We start from the raw sequence: 21,752 nt of genomic DNA on the forward strand, positions 1-21,752 counted from the left end.
TTAATCCCTTCTCCAGATAGAGAGCATGTCTGACCGGGGATCTTTTCCACAGCCCTTAAACAGAACTCTGGTACACAGCAACTAGGTCCACATCTACATGCAAAACTGGGACCACTGTTCATTTGTTTTAATAAACTAAGAGACTGAAAAAACTTTTTTTTTTTTCATTTTTAGCAGAAAGCAGATTGCAATGAATCCCATTATTTGCACATAATTGAGAGAATAGCATAGGGAACAATCGAAAAACCCCAGGAGAAATACATACCTTGGAAACTTGTGCACAGCGACACAAGGTAACTATGTCCAAGAAAGAAAATATTCTAGAAAGAAAGGATAACAACCACAATTAAAATGTTTAATTATAAATTTGGACTACTGTATGAATTTACGGTTCTGTAGTTCTATGGAAAGACATCAGTTATAAAAGAAGCAGGTTAAATGCTATATGAGTGTTTTACCAAAGTATTTTTGGCTATTGAGACTTCCAGAATATCACAGCTATAATCTAAAGACAATCAACACCAACATATGAGAACATAGCACCCAGCAGGTGTGGCCTCTGAAAATCTATTTTCTGCTCCTTCTCCCTACAATAGCAAATAATTTTTTCTTCTTAATTCAGAGAAACTAGCTTATATTCCTTTAATTGTGCTACAATTAAAGAAATAACTTGCATAAATACAGATGAAGATTTCAGAAGTTGGTGAAGAGTAAGAAATAGATAGCACACGAATAAAACCAAGTTCAAGAATCTAAGTATTAATACAAGAAACAATGACCCAAATTTCTGAAAGGGTTTCATAGTGACTACCAAGTCTAACACAGTATCGTTTTTAAAAATTTTATTCTACAAGAAACAACTACAGCTGAAAATTCAGATTTACTATTGTGATCATAGAACCAGTTTCTCAGGGTTGTCAACTCTTAATAGCTTACAGAAAGAAATTTTTCACTGTCAAAATGAATTTTGTTAAATATAATTTCCAAACACCAACAAAATTGGTTCAGAGAATGCTCTCAGTGAAAAAGAAACCATTAGTTAAAGCATAAAATACAGAACCTATAAAAATAATTTTGTATTGCAGAGAATGAAAGCTATGAAATACATGAAAGATGTTCCTGCTATCTGCTTGCCAAGGAACTTTTTCAGCCATCTAAACCCATGAACAGCAATAAGAACAATTTCATATTATAATCAGACGTTACCATTGAGGAGCAAACAACTGGTAAGAGATGTTGAATTTAAACATGTAACATTCTGGTCACTGTTTTCCAAATGAAAATCTGAAGCTAGAGCTCAAATGGATGCCTGCATATTAAGCACTGTTTTAGCTGTGGTAAGAGAAAAAAATGTAAGGAAAATACTTCTTAAACATAACAACCTTCTGGGCATTCATTATGATCACTTCAGATAGTAGTCTTCCAATATTTCATTTGACACCTGGAGGTTTTTTTTCTCTTTTTTTACCATACAGTAATACACTTTCTCAAAAAAAAAACTAATAGCCAAGCAAACAGAAGGAGAGAAGTTTTCAGAAGCTATGAAACACTTAACAATATCCTGTCAAAAACATTTCTTTTGATAGCATCTATTTTGACATTTGAACATCCTTTCTGATGCGTGTCCACTTTAGGAAACTTAGTGGCATTTAATGCACAAAGTACACAACGTGCTCAGAAAATCACTGAACTGTTCAGATAAACACTGAAAAGTGTTCTCTCTCTTTTAAGAGCAGCATAAATGTTAGTGACTTACCAGGAACTCTCTTCTAAAATCACCTTTCTCCCCACCATGAGGGAAATGTCAGATGAGAGTGTGGAGATTACATGAGAGAGAGCTGCAAAAGCTTCCTGGCTTGCAGAAGCTTCCTCATGGAACCACTGTGGCAGCGGAACCTGAGAGTTATCTCAGATTTAAAGAAGCACAAAATACAGACTTCCACATTATTTGTAACAAAGAAAGAACTTGTGACAATACTCTTGCTTAAATAAGAATGTGACATGATTTAGAAGTGAGGTAACCAGTTCTACTGAAACAAGAAACAACAGAAGAAACTGTAAGGTGTTGAGGAAAAGGTATTTTATACACCCTCAATCACTCCTGAGTTGTCTGGCACTCTGTCTTCATGTTTCATTGTTTATTGCTGTTAATGCTGATGAGATTAATGCTGATGCAGGACTTCTGCTAAAAAAAAGTTAAACTAAAGCCAAATGGAGAACAGACATATTTATTTTTGCTTGATGCTGTATGAAGTGACTTTTCAAAAAGTTGAAAACTGAAAGTGGTTATTCTATATAAAGAGAAGAAATATTTTAGCAAGTGTAAACATTTGTGATGCTTTTAGGGTTTTTTGTTGTTGTTGCTGTTCTAGAGAAGAACCGTTTCCTGCAAGGCAGCCCAAGCTGTCCCCATCAAAATATGTAACAACATTGACAAATTATCAGCAATCACAAGCACAATTATTACCCTTCGCATTATTTAAGCGAATTGGTAAGAAATGTCAGTAAATGCTTTTATGATTCCAAAGAAGCACCTTGCACACGTGCTTGAAAACACTTTTTTCCATGCTTTTCTATGCATTTACCCTCTATAATACAGTCTTTCAAGTGTACCATTAGCACACGCTTGTCTCTTTGCAGTCCCACAGAATTACTAGCAAATCCTTATCAGCCAGGAAAACTAGTCAACAAGGCACAAGACTCTGAGGGTTAAAGTAATTTCAAATCTTTAGAAGACATCTTTAAAGTCTTTAAAGACTTAAAATGCAACCAACGAAATGAGACGGAAACACTGACACTGTCAGTCATCTGTCAGGGTCAGACAGTGACACTATCTGGCATTTGGGTGAAGGACCATCAGCAGGCACTTGCAATTTTAAAAAGTGGAAAGAACTACCAAGCAGAGCAGCTGCTGGTTGCATAGCACTTCTGTCTTCTACGGCCACAAGCTATGTAGGTGGAAGCAGCCAGCAGCAGGAGTCATTTCCACTTCAGTCTTTGGCATGTATTAAACAAGGCAATGGAAATCAAGTTAATAAATTCACTGTAACGTTTAGGATCATCTGTTCTGAGTTCTAGTGTCCCAGGCTATTCAATTCTCCAAAGTTAGCCTGCATTAAGCTCAAGAAGCTCACTTGCCAACACTTGGAGTCCTTCAAGCCTTTACATCCCTAAGCACACACCACTCTGGAGACGTGCCTCATGAGTCTGGCCTTGGAGACCTTTCAATGTTAACAGTCCCCACACCACATGTGAGCTTCATGCCAAAGGCACAAAGCGTTGAACAAGCTTAGAGCTCCTCAACTCCCTTATGGTAAACTAGCATTTGGCTAAGGCCTAATAGCATCTATTCTTTATTCCAAAGCCTTCAAGACATGGAAAATCATCACCTTCTCTGGTAGTTTGTTCCACTGGTTAATCACTCTGTCAAAATGTTTCCCCTATATCCAACGTGAACGTCTGACTTCCAGTTCTATGCTGTTTTCTACTTTTCTTCACCAAATTAAAGAGTGCTTTAGCAGTTCATACTTTCTCCTTACTGAGTTTAAAAGCCACTTATCATGTCATCTTTAATTCCTATTTTAACAGTTGTTTTACTTTAGTTCTTTAAATCTCTTTTTCTCTGCCCATTATTTTTTCAGCATGTTTCTTCAAATGTAGACATCAGAAGCATGTGCAGCATTAAAAAATTTATTAGTGTCAACAAAGCTGTACACAGACATGAAGTATGATTTCATTACCCTCATTTTCAAAGCCATTTCAAGGCCATTTTAACAGCCTTCCTAAGACAGCATCAGACAAGAATCTTACAGGATCTCACCCATTTCCCCATCACACCCTGCTCTGGGAGGACACAGCCCAGGCCACAGCTCTTTCTGTAGCATTCCTTACTCCTGCATATCTATCAATGTAAAATTAATCTGTAAAATTAATCTTGTTTGAACACACGCAATTTATCATGTTATTAATGAAATTCCTTAGGAGTGCCATGTCTTCATAAGGGTTAACCATTACAGTTCTTTTGTGTCATCTATAACTGAATCTCTTTAACATGCACTGATAAACTGCACATGCATTGTTCACTTTTAAAATAAAAATGCCAAATGCTAGAAGTCAAAGGCTTAAGTAGAAACATGTAATTTTGGTTAGTAAAGCCAACCAAAGTTTTAATTTCAAAGAATAGTATTGTCCAATTACTTATTTTCAAAAAGAACCTGAAATTGTCATATTCCTCTCTCTCAATTTTTTATCAAAGAAATCTATGGTAAATTTTTCCACTGCATACTGAATAGGAGGCTGAAAATTCTCATCATCTCTCTCTTGCCTGCTTAAAAGTGCTGCAGTTAGGATTCATATTTTTATAGTCTGGAATTTGCTTGATATTCAACACTCACCAAAAGTCAGCATAAGAGGGCCACAGACCTAGGTCACCTTTTTGAGACACTTTTCACTGCAGTGTATATGGTTCTGCCAACAAGAAGTGGTTATCTACGGTCTCCATCATCTTCTCACGTATTTCCACATGTGCTTCATTATTCCCTTGTGCTGTAAATCGACTGTCCAATGTCTTTCCAAACACAGAGACAGCTGACTCCTAACATTATTTCCTTCCCTAAGGAAGGAAATGTTTCTTCCCACAGAAAGAAACAACTATTTCTCAAAACCCCAACACTGCACAGTGTACCTCCTACAGAGAGAGAGGAATCAAAGAGTGCAAGAGTCAAACTGCTTCTCTATTGCTTTTCTAAGGCCCTTCCACGTTTGATCACATGAAGAATAAGCTTTTGAAGTAATATCCTGACAATTACCCATTGTAGGTATTTTGATACAATGCTATAAGAATTGATAAAAAGTGGATAACAGGATGCCTGCAGTGAGTACCACACACAAACACTTTACTTACTAGAAATCCTGGCCCTACTCCCAGAATTTGGTATGGAAGACTTGGTAATTTCTAAAAAGCTTCACCAAAACCCTAAGATATGGGTTTGTTTATAACTGACTTGTAAATGGAATTCCACATCAGAACTTTTGTTTTTCGTGCTGTTTTAATTTATGGTGGCTTCGCAGGCAAGGACGGTAACAAACTTCATCAAAATGAAAACCAAAATAATAAGGATGAGAAATGCCTCACTGAAGACAGAACATCAACCAGATAACCTGCTTGGAAGATCCTTCCAATTTTACCACACTGTCCAGCTGTTACAAAACTTGCACACAACAAATCTGTTATGTCTTCCCCATTTTAGACTATGGATTTCTTACTGATTTGTAAAATTCCTTGCATAGCAAATCTGTTTGCATTAAAGTCCTTCACATGCAATATGGAAGAGTAAAGCCTACATGCATTGAAAAGTGTCAGAGAGACAAAGTACAGCTTTGATTTGCATTTTTAGTAGTTTTTTCTCAGCATTTTCTCCACACATGCCCAAGAAACTGTAGAAATGGGCATCAGACACTCTCAGTTCACTACTTGTGAATACACACAGTGGCAAAGTCTGATAACTGCCATAGAAACTGTCTTGTATTTCTCCTAAAACGTCATACTCAGTAAATACAAACCTTATTTACAATTCTTTATACATGGAAGGTTCCTCTTCACCTTTTGTCCTCTGTTTAAATAATATCCTACTGAGGTATGAGGCATCTGATGGTTAAGTGTAGTCCAGCAGTGCATACAAACACTAGAATAAAAATACGCAGGCTAGAAAACATACAGGCAAAATAAATAACTCATAGCCATAATCCAGAAAAGCAGAATCTTAAATGAACATTAAATTCAATAAATAAATTTATATCTAGACGATTAACAATGTTAATGCTGGTATACTTCTGAACTTCACCAACTCTGCAGCTAAATCCTGTAATATCTTATTCAATAAAACCACAAAGTAACACTTGTCCTGGAAAGATAAGTGAGGCATATTTAAATCTTTAAGGAATTTGGCTATTTTGTATGAAAAAACAAGTATCTTTTCTGTCAGGCTTGTTTCAGTAGCAAAAGGCAGAGGCACACCAATCGCTACACAAAACACACATCCATTGCCTCATCTAATGCTTGACCTTTCAGGTCAGTTTTTTTTTAAAAAAAACCCTTTTCATTGCAAATGAGCTATTCTGTAAAGTAAAGCACTTAAACCAGAAACTCTGTTTCATGCTCCAAAATTTTCTAGTAATTTAACTCTGTAGTTTCCACTTGTAAACAACTCAGATCTTTCTCAGCTGATCTCCACAGAAAGTCTTTCAATAACAAATGTGGCACCAAAGAACACTTCTTTACAAGCCAAACCTCCTTTCCTTTCACCGAGGTATTTATTACTACACACCATTGATGTAAGTATTGGCAACTGCAAAATACTAGGCTGACTACAGGATGTCTGACATCTATTTTCCATTGAAACAGAAATCAACTTTTCTGGATTCATTTTAGAGAGGACAGCATCTAACCTTTTATGGTCTATACATCACTTGCAAGACAAGTGGATCCTATTACTCATTCTCTATTTATTTGTAAAGCATGTCCATATAACAAACACAACAGCAAGCTTTTCAGATATTCTCAGTATCTGAAACAAAATGTGCAATGATAAATTCAAAAACAGCCAATTCTGTTTAACTTTCCAGCCTCCACAAGTCTATAATTTTTTAATATAGATTTTATTTTTATGAAGTGATTTTATGAAGTACAAATTTGGCAACTATAACACATTTTACTAAATAAAAGCAGTTAGCCTAATGATTAGTTCACGGTGGTTTAAATCACAGCCCACAGTCCTAATCCAACCTACTGGCCATGCCAACCATCCTACAGTCTATTTTTTCACTTGAGTGAAGGGATTATAATCTGGGCACTGACCAGGCAAAAATCCCCTATAACCACCCTGCACATTAGTGGCTAGATAGAGATGTGGACAAATAACATGATGCACTGGTGCCATGCAGCCTAGGGACACTCCATTCACCAAGACCATTACTGTCACAGATGTTACGTGCTCTGGCTACTTGCTGGAGTAGGATTCAGTAGACTTGATCCAACCTGTAGCTCTGATACTGGCCTAGAGGATGATCTTGAACAAAAGACCTCTCCTCTGACGTCTGTGTTTACATCATGAACACACAGATAATAATGTTTTCCTCCCCTGTAAATACTTCATGAATTACAGACCAAAAAAGTCTAAGTATTTTTATGTATGATTTTCTATTTAAACTGTCTAGCACCAATATTTAAGAAATACCTTTTTCTTTTTAGAAAGTAAGAGTATCTTTTGACTACCTTTTTGTTCTTTCATGGCACTTTTCACATGGAAATGAGGAAGAACATTTCCCCCTATGCCTCCCATAGCTCCATATAAAAAGCAGACTTCATTATATCGTGACTATTTCTGAACATTTAGTTCTGATAATGAACGAACTAAGAGACAGACTTTAAATAAAGTAATAAACTTTAAATAAACTTTAAATAAGTTTCAAGGTAAATAAAGCCCTACATCGAATTAAGTCCTCATTAAACATGAGATTCCAAAGAGCGATTTAGTAGCAAATAAAAGAAAAACAAAATGAAACAAAATAAATGGTAAAGTACAATCCAAGGTTTGTGTAAGTCGTTGCTATAGTCTTTTCAGCTGTTACTCCTGCTTCAAATGATTATTTGCTTTTGTTTGTTCCAGTGTGACTAATCCTTTGTCACAAGCCTGTTCTTACTGAGAGATAATACCTGTAACTTGAACCAAATAAAGCTAAAGCATTACATTTATAAGGAAGCCCCAGGCAGAAACATTTAAAAAAATACTTCCTTTTCAAAATTCACAGGTTTTACTTAGCGCCTGGACACAATAAAACTTTATTTCCATTTCTCTTCTTCCTCATTAAGGCAGTATACAAAAGCATTAGTGTGCAATTTTCTGCATCTGTTTTTCAAGCCTCTCACATTTTTAAAGGAATTCCGTCTGAAATATCGCTGCCCAAAACATTCCATTTTGAGCTTACACTGGCACTTGTTTGTGAACAAAACCAAACCACTTAAATATACTAAATAGAAGATGGCAGCTACCTACTCCAATTTCAAAAGGCCAAACTGAATTGTTCATATAATCGTTTGCAAATGTTTAGCATTTTATAGAAAGAAGGCAGAAAATGCATACAAAGTGCCGACTGGCAAGGCAAAGAAGTGAAAAATATAAATCTCCATCTGGAACTGATCTTGGTAAGAATTTCACAAGCAGACAAAAAATGCACGTAGATGTGTAAAAAACAAGGTCAACATGAGACCTTCTCCATATTCTGAAGGAGGTATACTGACCACCAAGCACTGATTCAGCCTTTAGTTTCCTCAGGCAGAGCCCAAATTCTGTCCTGAACATAAGTCACTGGAAAGTTTTAAAACCCTATCCCTCTTCAGAATAAAAGGAATTTTTTCTTTAAAAAGCTGATTAATGAGAAAGTTGCAATTTATTGCATTGTCTATGTATATTTGAAGTTAGACACACTACCTTGAAGACACAGAGAAACTAAATGACCTGTTACAATTGTATACATTGTAACATTACATAAATCATGTTATAACAAAATAATACACATTGATAATGTGATTTTTTTTAATTGCTCCCAAAGCACATAAGGATTCTGAAAGAACTCTGTTTATCTTATACAGTCCTAAAATAATTATAATTCTGTTTTTTCTCCAGCTAAAGATCAAAATATTTAACTAATTTCCAAAGGCTTTATCTTGTCTATGAACTGTGCCTGCGGCTCATTCAGATCACTCACTCAGTTTAATTTCTGATAACTTTTTGGGAGGTAAGGACCACTGGAAATGATTACATGACTTCAAAGAAGTGAGTCAGGATTTGCCATTATGCTGTCATTAGTTGCATTGTTTCTGCTTGCTTCTTATCAGTGTAAGTCTCTGCATTTCTAGTCAGCAAACATTTAAAGGATATTCACACCATACTGAATAGTGTCACTCAGTGCTGCTCTGGACTATTTCTTTGGACAGATGTACTTCAAGCATGTTATATTAAAAGACTTAATGAAAATTACTTGTATGAGGCAATATTAGAATCTGCTTTACAAAAAGTATAGATTTGTGAAAACATACAGAAAATAAGTCTTACTTTCATAAGAAATATAATCCTTTCAGTTCATCATCTGTATGAATAGTTTAGATACTTGTATCAATTTGGCTCTTTCCAATTCTAAACAGTTAAACTGTAATTGTTTGGCAGACTACTATAGAGGATTTTGAAAATTTGCAAAACTCTAAAATCAAAATAAAAGATCACATGTGCATTATAAAACTGGAATGTTTCCCTGAGACTGTCAAACACTAAAGAGCAGTCTCAGCTATTCAGGGTGAAATATTTCCCTATTTAATTATACAGATCCTTGTACTGGGAAAAATGAATCATGTCTGAGATGACAGATTGTTTTTTCCTTTCCCTTTCAAAAGACATATATTGTTTTTCTGCTTACAAAATTCTTACCAAGAACCGCGCCAGACAAAAGTTTTATACTTTTCAGTGCTTTGACTCACTAGTTGGTAGTCTGTATGCTAAGATACAGTGTCAAATTTTACAGCAACTGTGGGCCATCCAAATACCTCCAGGACCTAGCTAAGAAATACCCATGGCATTATGACATTTTCTTATGTATCCTTTGCCGTATTTCTTTTCTATTTACTCCACAGTTAAGCATACAGACAGTAAAGCATCACTTCAAACATATCAAATGATATGATTGACTTTACCAGTTTTAAGCTTACAGTAACTTTTTCTCTACAATGACGAACACACTAAAAGCTCAGCAAAAAGGAGCATGCAGTAATAAAAACAAAGAATAAAAACATGAAAACTTCATTGTTCAGCCCTCAAGCTGCATATTCTTGCCTACAAGAAGAGCTGCTGGTGGAACACTACTCCTGGGTTCCTCTCCTAATTTCAGTCCCAAAACTTATCCTCTTCTAAATCTGACGATTCAAATTTTGAGACTGATAGTTAAGATATACTCTAAAGTACATGCACTAAAAAAAGTATGGTTTATAACAGAACTCACAATAATTTCTATATTTGTGGTACAATTTATGAAGTTAAGGTACTTTGTAGGCAGAAAGGAACTGAAAATGGTTCAAGTGGCTGAAAGGGACAAACATCTCTGTTTCTCAAGTTTACCTTTTTTGTGAAAAAACCTACAGTTTTCACAGTACAGAACATTAGCAGTTTAAATACAAATGAATAAATGTTATTCAAATGCTATTCTTTCCACATACCAAAAGTACTGGCTGTATCTCCCTTTTCAAAAGTGCATTGTTACTTTTCTTCAAGCCGAAAAAAAAAAAAAAAGAAGCTGTTGAAGTATCAGAACATTCTAATATTAATTACATACACTTCATTTTTTTGGTTTCAATTTATTTTCAAATTCACACTCTAATTGTAATAATCCATGGTTTTAAGGTTTCTCCCCAGCAATTTAAAAAACAAAACAAAAACATGAGTAATTTTAAGGCAGTGACATCTTACTAGAAAAATTACCATTAAAACAGTATTAGCCTGACTTGATTTCTCATCCTATCATCCTTCTGATGATAGATATGTGTTTATGAATTTCAGACACCAATTCAATTCTACAAAGAATGTCCTGTATATTCAATTGATGCTTTCTCATGAACATATAAGACTAAGAAAAAAAAATAAAGCAAAAATCATCCAAAAACTGTATAAATTACCCTATTTATAATACCACCACACAATTCATACTTAAACGTCATACAGTTGAGCATTTATTAAACCTTTTACTTCTTGCAATATGTAACAGTAGAGGGGGAAGAGCACTCCTCGCCAATTGGCAAGCTAATAGTGTTTCAACAGCTAACAGGGATGATAATTTTTCCTTTAGCCTGAATACTACAAGAAAAGTTTTTAGAAGACGACTATTTTTTCCACAGGTAAAAATAGACTCCAATATTACCAATAAAAATGAATGTCCGTAAACCAGAAAAAGTTACAAATTAAATGCCTCCCTCACTCCACTCAAGCTATACTACCAACCTCAAAGCATAACTGACCCTTCCAAACAAAGGTCTTCTTCAAAAGCACCACTGTCCATATTAATCAGATATCCTCTTCTCCTCTGCCCCATTATCTGAGTCTACTTACGAACAAATAATCTCTCATTTCTTATCCTTTCAAATGAGTTTTGTGCCTGGGAAGCTGGGGGTCTCAACCATTTACTTACAAGTATTGTAGATACTCCACAGAAAATGTGCAACAGACATGGCACTGGCTTGAAAACCTTCCTGTATAATTCTGGTTGTTACATTAGCAACAGTAATAATTGTAATCATAATATTAATAATGATGATGAACTGCAGTAAAAGACCAAGGGATTACTTTGTTCAATTTTAGAGTAGGCAAGTATAGCAAAACTATTCTATGAATAAATTTTGAAGTGGTTTTATTTCCTAAGCTTACCATCAGGAAAAAAATTTCAATTTTAGAGGAAAAAATTGGACTGACTGCTTGTTATAGCCAGGCTACATAAATTTAAATACTTCATGCAAATGAGAATGAGACCAATTCTAGCAATAGAAGAAACTGTGTTTACATTTAATTCCCAGATATTTGTAACAAGCTATTAATCACTTTTTTTGCCACAAGTCCGATAAGTTGGGTTTTTTTGAAGAAGGCTGCAGTGCTAACACTTTTCATACGTATCTGACACAAGCAAGCAGCATACTAAGTGGATTTGATGACATTTTCAGTGGTATTTACTATTCTGTTCCAGCTCTCTGAGCAAAATATTTCCATGCAACTGGTTTACCCTCCTTTTAATTGAAAGGTAGACTGCATAGCTAATAAAGCAAAAATAATTAGAATATTAATTACACCCACTGCAGCAATATTTAAGCTCTTTAGTCATAACCATAGGGTAAGAATTTCAAAACATGTTGCAGCATGACCAGATACTGTTTCAGCAGTCAAAAGGCATTCAGACTCTGTCTTACAAAAGCCTTCAGATGCAGGCTCATAAAACAAATTCCTCACTGATAAACCTTTAGACAAGCAAGTCTGTGCCCTGAAACTTTCTTAGATATCTACACTCTGCAGGGATGAGAACCCAGATGCATGTCCCCCTCTCTAACACGCTCTGCCATTGGCCTTTTGAGTTTGTCCCTGCAGCAGTACAATTTCAAAAGATTTACAGAGCACCTCCCACACATCTCCTTCCACTCTATTTCAAAACCCTGGTGGATCAGCACAGCACAGCACAAGATCAGTCTTGTGGGTATAATGAAATATGCACTTTATTTCTCTCTGGCAGAGCAGACCCAGTCCCAGCATTTAGCATGAGATCATAATGTTTTTTTATGGAGAAAGCTGACAGTCACAGCTCAGTTTCTCAGATCATCAACTCTTCTAGCTACATCTGCAACACTACTTTGGCAAATCACCATGCAACTGCAAAAAGGATAGACGTGCATAAAGCATAGATGGTTGGCTGAATCAATTCTATGTATGCTTGGCCTGGAATATTTTATGCTGTTGTTACAGCCTCACGAAGCCTTTCAACCCTGCAAAAGGCTTCTTCAGACACTACAGTAACAGTGTAGTGGCAGGGACTAGCTGCACCACTTCCTCAGTTGGTCAAATCCAAGATGAGCCTGCACATCCTCCAAGTTGCTTTGTAAGAAGCTATCTTGAATATAAGAACAAACAGCTAAGCCACTGGTAGAGTCTAATTCCTTGAACTTGTTTGCGTTTTCTTCCTGCTGAATTCCTTAAAATCAGAGAATCACAGAATGGGTCAGGTTGAAAGGGAACACAGAGCGTCATGCGGTCAAACGTCCCTGTTCAAGCACTGTCATCCTGGATCACATGGTACAGGATAGCATCCAGATGGTTCTTGAATATCTCCAGTGAGGGAGACTCCACCACCTCTCTGGGCAATCTGTTCCAGTGCTCTGTCACCCACACAGTAAAGAAATTCTTCCTCATATTCAAGTGGATCTTCCTGTGTTCCAGTTTATGCCCATTGCCTCTTGTCCTATTGCTGGGCACCACTGAGATGTACCTGGTTCCACCCTCTTGGCAACCTTCTTTCAGTTACAGATTAATATTGATGAGGGCTCCTCTCAGTCATCTCTTGATGTCCAATTACCCCAGCCTCTCTCTCAGGAAAGATGCTCCAAAAGATATCCTTACTGTCTCTGCATGATACCTTTCACTACCTAAACCACATAAATAAATTCTATTCAATTACATAAATGAGATACTTAGCATCCATAACAGTGGAAAGGACAGTCATTTCCACAAATATTGGGGAGTCCTAACACTTGAAAAGAAGTGCTTGCAGATCATGATTTTTAGCTAAGAAGGCAGCATCCTACATTGACTTTTATCTTGTGGTTCATGTGTGGCATTGCATTCAATAAAGCAAAAGGTATGAGAATTCCTGTTTAGGGCATCATTCAGTGACTGTCTCTTTTAATCACATTTTCTAAACAGTTCTAAGAGTCTAATTACAGTCTGCCACCATGTGGAATGTATCTCAACAAAAATGTAAAGCCTTTTAAAATTCAATTCCTTTAACAACAGTCTCCTTTTTTAATACCCTTGAGAGAGCATTGTGATAGTCATCATGTTTTTAGGAGCATTTTCTTTGGGCAAAATGCAAAATACCATTGACACATTCTTCCACTTCAAATCAGACTAGAAGCAGTGACACACACAAGATGACCCAAACTTTTCTTCAGTATATTAAAAAAAAAAACTTCAGCTCAATTTTAATTGCACCATCATAACCGTACATTTTTTCTTCTTTTTTTTTTCCCCACTTTAAGGATTAGTCAATAACAAATGCTCTCTGTAGATACAGAAGATGTTGCTGACCTGGTTCAGCTCCAGTTCTGCAGTGGCCACATCCAACCAAGCAACAGCTTCACATTTGGCAGTTGGTTTATACTTTGCTTGAAATCAACCTTCAACCATATGAGAACATGAAGACATCCACCAGTCACAGGCTGAACTTACTGAACTTGGCGTTCTAGGTAACTTTTGCCAAGATGATCTACTCACACACCAGCTTGCTGATAAAATTTATGAGTAACCCAATGACTACAGTAAGAAAGATCCCTCTGTTGGTTCTACCCTCTACAACACAGACTGGCAGTAATGGTAATATAGAGAGAGCTTTTCACTGCAGTGACTTTTTGGAAGCTCTGACATTGAATTTTTATTTTCTTTTGTTACAGTAAAGTTCATACCACAAAGAGTGTAAACTATGTTAGAGACTTAGGTTTTACAAACAGATATAAAACATAGAGAGTATGGAGGAGCTGAATACTTGGTACACCGAAGTATTTTGGACATTTTATTTCACTTCTTTTTCTGACATGCAAGTCAAAAATCACAACTAAATTACATTTTCTATGGTACAGTACAACTTGAACACATTAAAACAAATCAAGGCAACAAGCTCAAGATTCCATGAACTAAATCAGGTGTGTTGTTATTTATTTCAAGAGGATTTAAAAAAGAATGAAGAGCACCTGTGACACACATAAGTAACATATAATCCTGAGGTTCTTACTGTAATATAAGAATTACCTTAACAGAAGTTCTTTGGGTAGTTTTTTGTTAATAAGGGCTTCATCATTATTTGAGAAAACCTAGAAATAGAAAGAAAAAACACTATTTTAAAAACCAACAAGAAAAACATCTTTTAAAGAGGCTATTCACCCTCTACTTAGGTGCTTAATTCCCTAAAATTACTGTTAATACGAAGTTTTCAACATGCCAGTTGTCCATACTATAAAATTATTTCAATGTACAAAACAAAGCCACATACAACTGCTCTGCCCTAGTGCTAAGATTTAACCACACAAAAATTGTGGGGCAACTTGATAATCATGAAACAAGTACATTCACACTGCACAAAGAAACATTTTAAGCAGTGGTGAAATTTCAAACAATAGGAAGACACCTACAAACACACACTGGCTGCATAGTCCTAAAACTGTTCCATTACAAAAACCAAACTGGACACTTCCCAGTTATTCAGGTCCCTCCTTTCACTCTCTACAGTGCAAATACTTCAGCCCAGGTATGTGAGTATAGATAAAATATAATTATCTACACATTTAAAGAATTTAGTGCCACAGATAGGGCAGCAACTGCTATATAAGCAAAGTAAGCACATCAAGAAATGCTACAAGGAAAACTGAAAATACCTCTCACCCCAACTTCATATTAGTAATACATATTTTAAGAGGGAAAAGAGGAGGGAAAAAAAAAAGAAAGAAAGAAAAAAAAGAAAAAGAGAAAAAGAGACTTAAAAAAAAAAACACCCAAGGAAAAAAGCAGGCAATACTAAGGTTATACAGTCAACAGCGAAAGTAAAACAAAGATGTTGACCAGATTTACAACTTAGTCTAAATATTTAGGTTTGAGAAATTTTACAGCAATAAACAAAACAGAAGATGAAATGGAATTTAAAGAACCATGGCAAAGACTGGAAGACGTCAAAGCTACAAGCCATCATTTCCTAAGTAAAGAGCTTTAGAGAGTTCATTTGCTGTCCATAATACCAGAAAAAAACTAGCAAGAAGGATCCAAAGCAGATGAGTTTTCTGAATGCTAGACGGTAAATATGAAAATCACACAAAACATTAAAACAATTGGAAAAAATCTTCTCCCTTTATTAAGCATATGCTCTTCTTGACATCTCATCCTACTATCCACATACATTGAATACTTGGAAACTATTTGCTTTGCTTCTTGTTTAACAAAAGTGAAAAAAGAAAAAAGGTCCATAAAAGCAAAGCAAGAAAGAAAGAAAGAAAGAAAAAAAGTCAAATATAAGCTTGGCTCTGTCTTCATAAAGGAAGGGAGACAGCAAAAATTACACATCTGGGAATTTTGAAAATATCTCCCTAAAAAAATATTGTAAGATTTGAAAACTTGAACCTCCTTCTGGCTGCTGCCAAGAGCCCTTTTTCTCTTCCAGTGCATCCTAGATGGATTTTAACTGTGTACTACTGTTTCAATTTTGACACAGATCTTCTTCACCCACTACCTCTGTGCTCAGCTATCCACACATCTAAAGACAATAAAGCTGTCAACTTTCAAAAGGACTGATAAGTTTAATCAAGCTTCCTTTTCCAGCAACTGGAGCAGCACATTTATTCACAGACTACAGATATTCAAAGCATAAAACAACCATGAATATATATTTCAATAAGACAATTCTAGCTCCTTCAGAAGAGAGATGTTGGCTTTAAGCAGTTCCACATGGCTGACCATAGGCTCAGCTTTGCTCTGGTTATTTTATATTCAATATCCATTGCTGCTGATATTTTCAGCCTTTAGGCTGAAATATACCACGTACATCAATGACATTTTTAGAACTGGTTGACTGCTTTTGACTTTGACAACTCATAGGTTTATGAATTATCCACATGTGTGCCATTTTTATATTATACAGTACTCAAAGTTTGCAGCTTGTGACTTGAAAACAATACCATATATTGAGATTTTTTTTCTTTTTAAGAACAGTTTATATGCCTAACTGTGTTTACAGAAGAAATCATTCAGAAAAAAGGGGCATATATGCCATCCTTACAGAAGTTAGGCTCACTAAAGAGTCAAGTAAGCAAATATTTCTGTGCATTGCAGGTTAGGAGGGTAAATCAAAATAAAAAAAGGATGTCATCTCCATGACAGCATGCAAAGTCTGTGGTAAAACATGCAAGTTAACTTAGATCTCATTAATTCTGGTTGAGAGTCTGAACATTCAGTATCATAGACCTAAAAATCCTCTTTTAACTTAAATTTTTCTATAGCTGCAGATAATGTCACAAAAGTTACAACATGTAGCAGACACATATATGCACAAGCATATATTTTTAAATAAAGCTACTTTGCAGACCGCTACTAGTTTACATGTGTGCTGTCACTTTGCCTATATAAAAAAAAAATCTAATTATCTTTTTTTTTTTGCACCACAAATTCTCAAGTATACAGTAATATGGAGATATGTATATATATATATATACATACATATATATATATATGCACTCATTGTGTGAGTATAACATAGGATCTGAGTTAGTAAGGTATGAGGCAAGTTACTCTAATTACTTGAGCATGCATTATAGCTCTTTGTGTTAAATAGCATTTCCAAATACTCATCAACAAAAGTGAACTCGCTACAAATCACAGCACAGTAGTAAGTATTCTGCTGAGGCCAAGCTGAAAACTAAACCTACAACCAAACCATCAACTCTTAGGAAAAGTGCTTATAATATGTATGTTTATGTGAGATAATTCTGAAGTTAAAGTTGGATGGACAAGCTACTTTGAATACATGACAGCCTATCTGACCAATATGGTTCATTTAGGAATCCCAGTTAAAAATGCAGCTTTTCCTACATACTACAAGAAGCGTGTGACCTGCCCAGCCACACAAAGTACCACACCTGCTACGCCAGCCCCAGACAAGGCCACAAACACTTCCAAAGCTCTTCTCCCTCAAACAGTAACTTTCTCTTCTGTGTTCTTGTACACCGTAGCAGCAGTTCTTATATAATAACATATTATTCTTATAGAATAAGCCCATCTAGAAAAATGAAAGTGTCTCTTTATAGTACTCTTACTCTGTGAAAGTTTATTAGCTTCTAGAGCCATATTGCATTTACATCTCAGAAGAAGAGAGGGGCTGCTTTAAAGGCTCCTCAATAAGTTTTCCCCTAACAGAGAACAAATACAGGACAACTGGAGTAGTCATTTTCTAGATAAACACTTGTAACATGATTTCAAATGCCTGCAAGCAGAGAAAGAAGACAGAAGGTGCAAACAGGACAATATGTTTAATTGTTTGAACAGTTTCTGATAATTTAAAACGTCCCTTAAATGAAGCAAGAACACTAGTACATTCATGTATTGTTGTTTTTATTTTTTACTCAATTTTTTTCCCATAACCTCTAGTTTTCTATTTCTATTTACAAAAAAATCCATCAAAAACATTCAGTCAAGGAAGTGCTTGATCACTGTAAAAAATATTATACTATTCCTGTCAAATATTATTTTTTTTTCTTTACTTACAGACTGTGCTGACAATGACATGTCCTCAGCATACCTGTACACAGTAATTCAAAATAACAATTAAGAATACCCTGAATGTCAAAAGAATATTTCTCCTCTCTTTGCTTTTGTATTTGGTAGCAAGTTTGACTGAGTTAATGATAGGGTATCTCAAATTCTACAGAAGTATGGTTTTAACTGTATAAAATCCCCAAATACAACAGACAAATCTGTGCACAATAAAAAAGGACGTGACTGAACAAATGTAATAAATGTTACTCTAAAGCCAGTTTTAAATTTCCTGTAAACACAAGAAGAGATACAGAAGATCTCAACATTCTTAAAGGAATGACAAGAACAAATTACACAAAACAAAATCCGCAAGAGAAAACTGTAATTCCTTATCACTGGAATCTCGAGCCATTTCTTATATTCCTTAACTGACCTCTCTTGGTAATATCTTCAATGTACTTTTGGAAGACTGGTTATGAGCTAAAAAGGGAATATTTTCTTTAAAAATTACCTGATACTTTCTTACATTAAATTTATTTAGCAACTACATTTTTAAAAATCTCTTTATTATATAAACAAAGCATCCGTTGTGTAAATCTGTGAAACCCAAAATGGATAATCTATCTCCCTATTTTAATTCCCTTTCCATATTATTAAACATAATAATTGCCACTAGTCCTAGAACATGACTTCTTGGTACACCACACTTAGCTTGCCACCATTGAAAGCAGCACATTAATCTATTCTGGTTTAACAGCTGGTCATAAAGTTCTTCTGTTTTCACCAGAATTAACGAGATGAAGAAATCTTTTCTGATTTATTTCAAGATCAAAATAAGGCTATACTATTAATTTTGGTGATAGTCCTTATATTTTTTTTTAAGCATGCAATTTCAGCTGTCATTCAATCCTCTATTGAAGAGGACTATTTTCTTAACAGATTAAACAGTTTTGGTAGCAGCTCATCCATTATGGCTCGGTTCCACTGAGTTATTTATGTATCTGATTTCCACTGAAATCAGAGTAGATAAGGACTTCCAACCTGTCAACTTCTCAAATCAAAAGTTATTAAAAACCCAGACTCTCAAAAATAGCCTTGCTTAGTAGCATGCTAAAGGAATTATGGGCAAAAGTAGGTTTGGGGAAGATGAAGTGTGAAAGACTCTAAAGAGTATCAGCAAAAGGCATATATACTGAAAACAAGGCTGAAGTATTTATCAGTCCAGGAAAAAACCACTAACATTTGGGTCATTTTTACCAAAGGAGACAGTAGGTTGGAATTACATCCATATACTTCCTTCCCTCCTAGGGCTGACAGAGCACATATCCTACTCAAATTGTAAATACAGCCATATGCGTAAAGCATCAAGTCTTTCAGGTTTTCACTGGCACAAACAATTTTTATTAAGTATTATTCATGCAGCAATAGACATGGTAAAGCGAAATTTTAAAGGAATATCCTAAAAAAAATAAAATTAAACTTTTATTCAGTACCTTGATGTGCAGATTTTTGTTGCCAAACACAAAACCCATCAGCTTGCTGCATCTCTCTCCTCCTCAGCTGAGACACCTAATTGTTGCCTGTGCTATTTCCCTTTTATCATGGTATTGAAAGCACCTGATGCCATAGGGGTAGGAAAGCCACCAAATTGGCTTAGCTACCCAGAGCAGCTCACAAGTATACTGAAGTAATGAATGGCATCATAAAAAGCTCTCTATTTAAATACACCACAAAAATGGAGGCGGAAGAAGAGGTAAAACAACTTTCCTTTACCGTAAATTTCATATTATCTCATGTTACACTCCAGTATAAGTGTATAAAATTCCCCAGTGCTCAGGGAATTGGTGCTAGCTAGGGCTTCCTCCAGAAATGTACAATCAACGCATTAGACAGGCAGAATCATTTAACACCATGCAAGTGGCAAAACGTAGCTGTATCCAGGCAACAAAAGGAGCGTTAGACAGGATATATATCGCCAACAGAACTGAAGTAAGTGATATTGAAGACACAACAGCTGATGGCACAGGAATGCTGCTAAACTAGAACCCATGGTTAAGCTTTCTGTATAATCAATAAAAATTATAACACACCAAAGTGAACCTTGAAATGCAACCCCACTTGAACCACGCTTGTCTACAGCAGAGACAGACTGGCAAAATCTTTTATTTCAACACACAGACAGTGTCTGCCCTTCAGGCTCTTGTTCCTGTGCTCCAGCTGCTCACCCTGCTCAGGGTTTGCCTTCATTCATTCTAAAATGCAGACTTCTTGGCCTGCTGTGATTGCTAACATTTTCTTCCCTTTGGACACACACTACCAGAGCCCAGGGCATGGTCTTCAGCAGCCTTACAGATTCCTCCTTGCTGCCAGGTACCCCCTGCATCTTTTGCACTGGCCTTCCTTGGGGTATTTTTTATTCTAACACTGTGATGACAAATCGAACAAAAGCAACACCTTATATCAAATACTCCTATTGTTATTGTGCTAGTCATCTTAAAAAGTTAAGGCTCACCTTCAGAGAAGACCAAATGAACCCGAGCACATCTCTTGGTTTTTCCTTAATGCCTTTCAATGACCTAAGGCTGTTTATAAGGGCCACAATGCTTTTAAAATTTCCCCAGAATAAGTGCTGTTCAACATAATAAAACCTTCCAGGCAGAAGCAGCTGGCCACAGTGCCCACTTTTCTACTTGATTCTCTTCCAGAAGAGCCATCATTCTTGTTTTGCCAGCACTGGTATTCATACCACATCATTCACATTTTACTGGAGGGCATTAGCCTGGCTCTGCAAGGTTCAGTTTTTACTGGGTGACAGAACAAGGTCATTTGTGGACTTCAGAGCTGATGTCCGCAGCTGCACAGCTCTACCTCGAGGCCTCTGGCTGTTCCAACTCAAGTGCCTCCCAGTGTAGGGCTTTCCTGCAGGCACTTTCCTGCTGCCTCGAGCACACCAGCCCAAGCTCAGTTGCTCAAACAGCTCTCATCACCTTTTCCTGTGTGTTTTTTTGAAGGGTGGTCACCTATTGCCAGTAACATATTTGGAAATCACCACTCAAGCCTTTTAAAAAGTATGACTTCACTCCTGCAAGCAGCCAGGGTACTGAGGTCTAACAGGTTAACCTGACCTGTTAGCTGAAATGCCCATACCCCAATGCAAGGCTCAGCCTTGTCTTACTAAGTCACCAGAGACAGCTGTCCTCTCACTCCAGGGGGATAGTTCATATCCTTGCTTGTTAAAAAGCGGAAATCCAATGGTTTGCAGAATTAGTGATTGACCTAATTACTTGCAGGCCTAAAATTCAGTTGAAAGATAACATTTTATCAATACTTGCTATCATGTAACTGGTGTTTGGTAGCCAGCATGGCAGAAAACCTTATGTTCAATCCAATACCTCACTAAAAGAAAGGGGCATTACACTATTACTGGCAAAAAAGGTTTGCAAGCTCTGCTTTCCCTACGCTACCCTGAGATGGGAGGTACGTGGAAGACTAACCCTTCATTCAGGTGCACCCAGCTCACACTTGCCTTTCAAGGCATTATATTCTAACCACTACCAGAGATGGCAGAACAAACCTGAACCACATAGAAAACAAACTATTCCTTACCTAATCTTTCATGACTAGAGACTAGTTCAGATCAGGAAAGAAAGGGAAATAAAAATCCAA

At 36.2% G+C, this 21,752-nt stretch overlaps 1 protein-coding gene across 3 annotated transcripts in view; it reads right to left on the minus strand.

The window, feature by feature from the left end:
• FBXL2 (F-box and leucine rich repeat protein 2) overlaps positions 1 to 21,752 on the minus strand; it is a 411,994-nt gene that overhangs the window by 383,767 nt on the left and 6,475 nt on the right. For 2 of the 3 annotated variants that reach the window (XR_010743969.1, XM_066322419.1), the window contains exons 1-3: positions 19,580 to 19,649; positions 14,601 to 14,662; positions 266 to 320 (exon numbers count right to left, since the gene is read on the minus strand). Coding sequence is in view for 2 of the 3 variants with exons in the window: in XM_066322419.1 (XP_066178516.1) it covers positions 266 to 320; positions 14,601 to 14,662; positions 19,580 to 19,618 (156 nt within the window). In the remaining variant the exon portion in view is untranslated. Of the gene's footprint in view, positions 1 to 265; positions 321 to 14,600; positions 14,663 to 19,579; positions 19,650 to 21,752 lie in introns of those variants that run through there. The other variant, XM_066322431.1, reaches the window with a different exon arrangement.

Source organism: Sylvia atricapilla, chromosome 1, assembly GCF_009819655.1.
Source record: "Sylvia atricapilla isolate bSylAtr1 chromosome 1, bSylAtr1.pri, whole genome shotgun sequence".
NCBI classification, from domain to species: Eukaryota; Metazoa; Chordata; class Aves; order Passeriformes; family Sylviidae; genus Sylvia; species Sylvia atricapilla.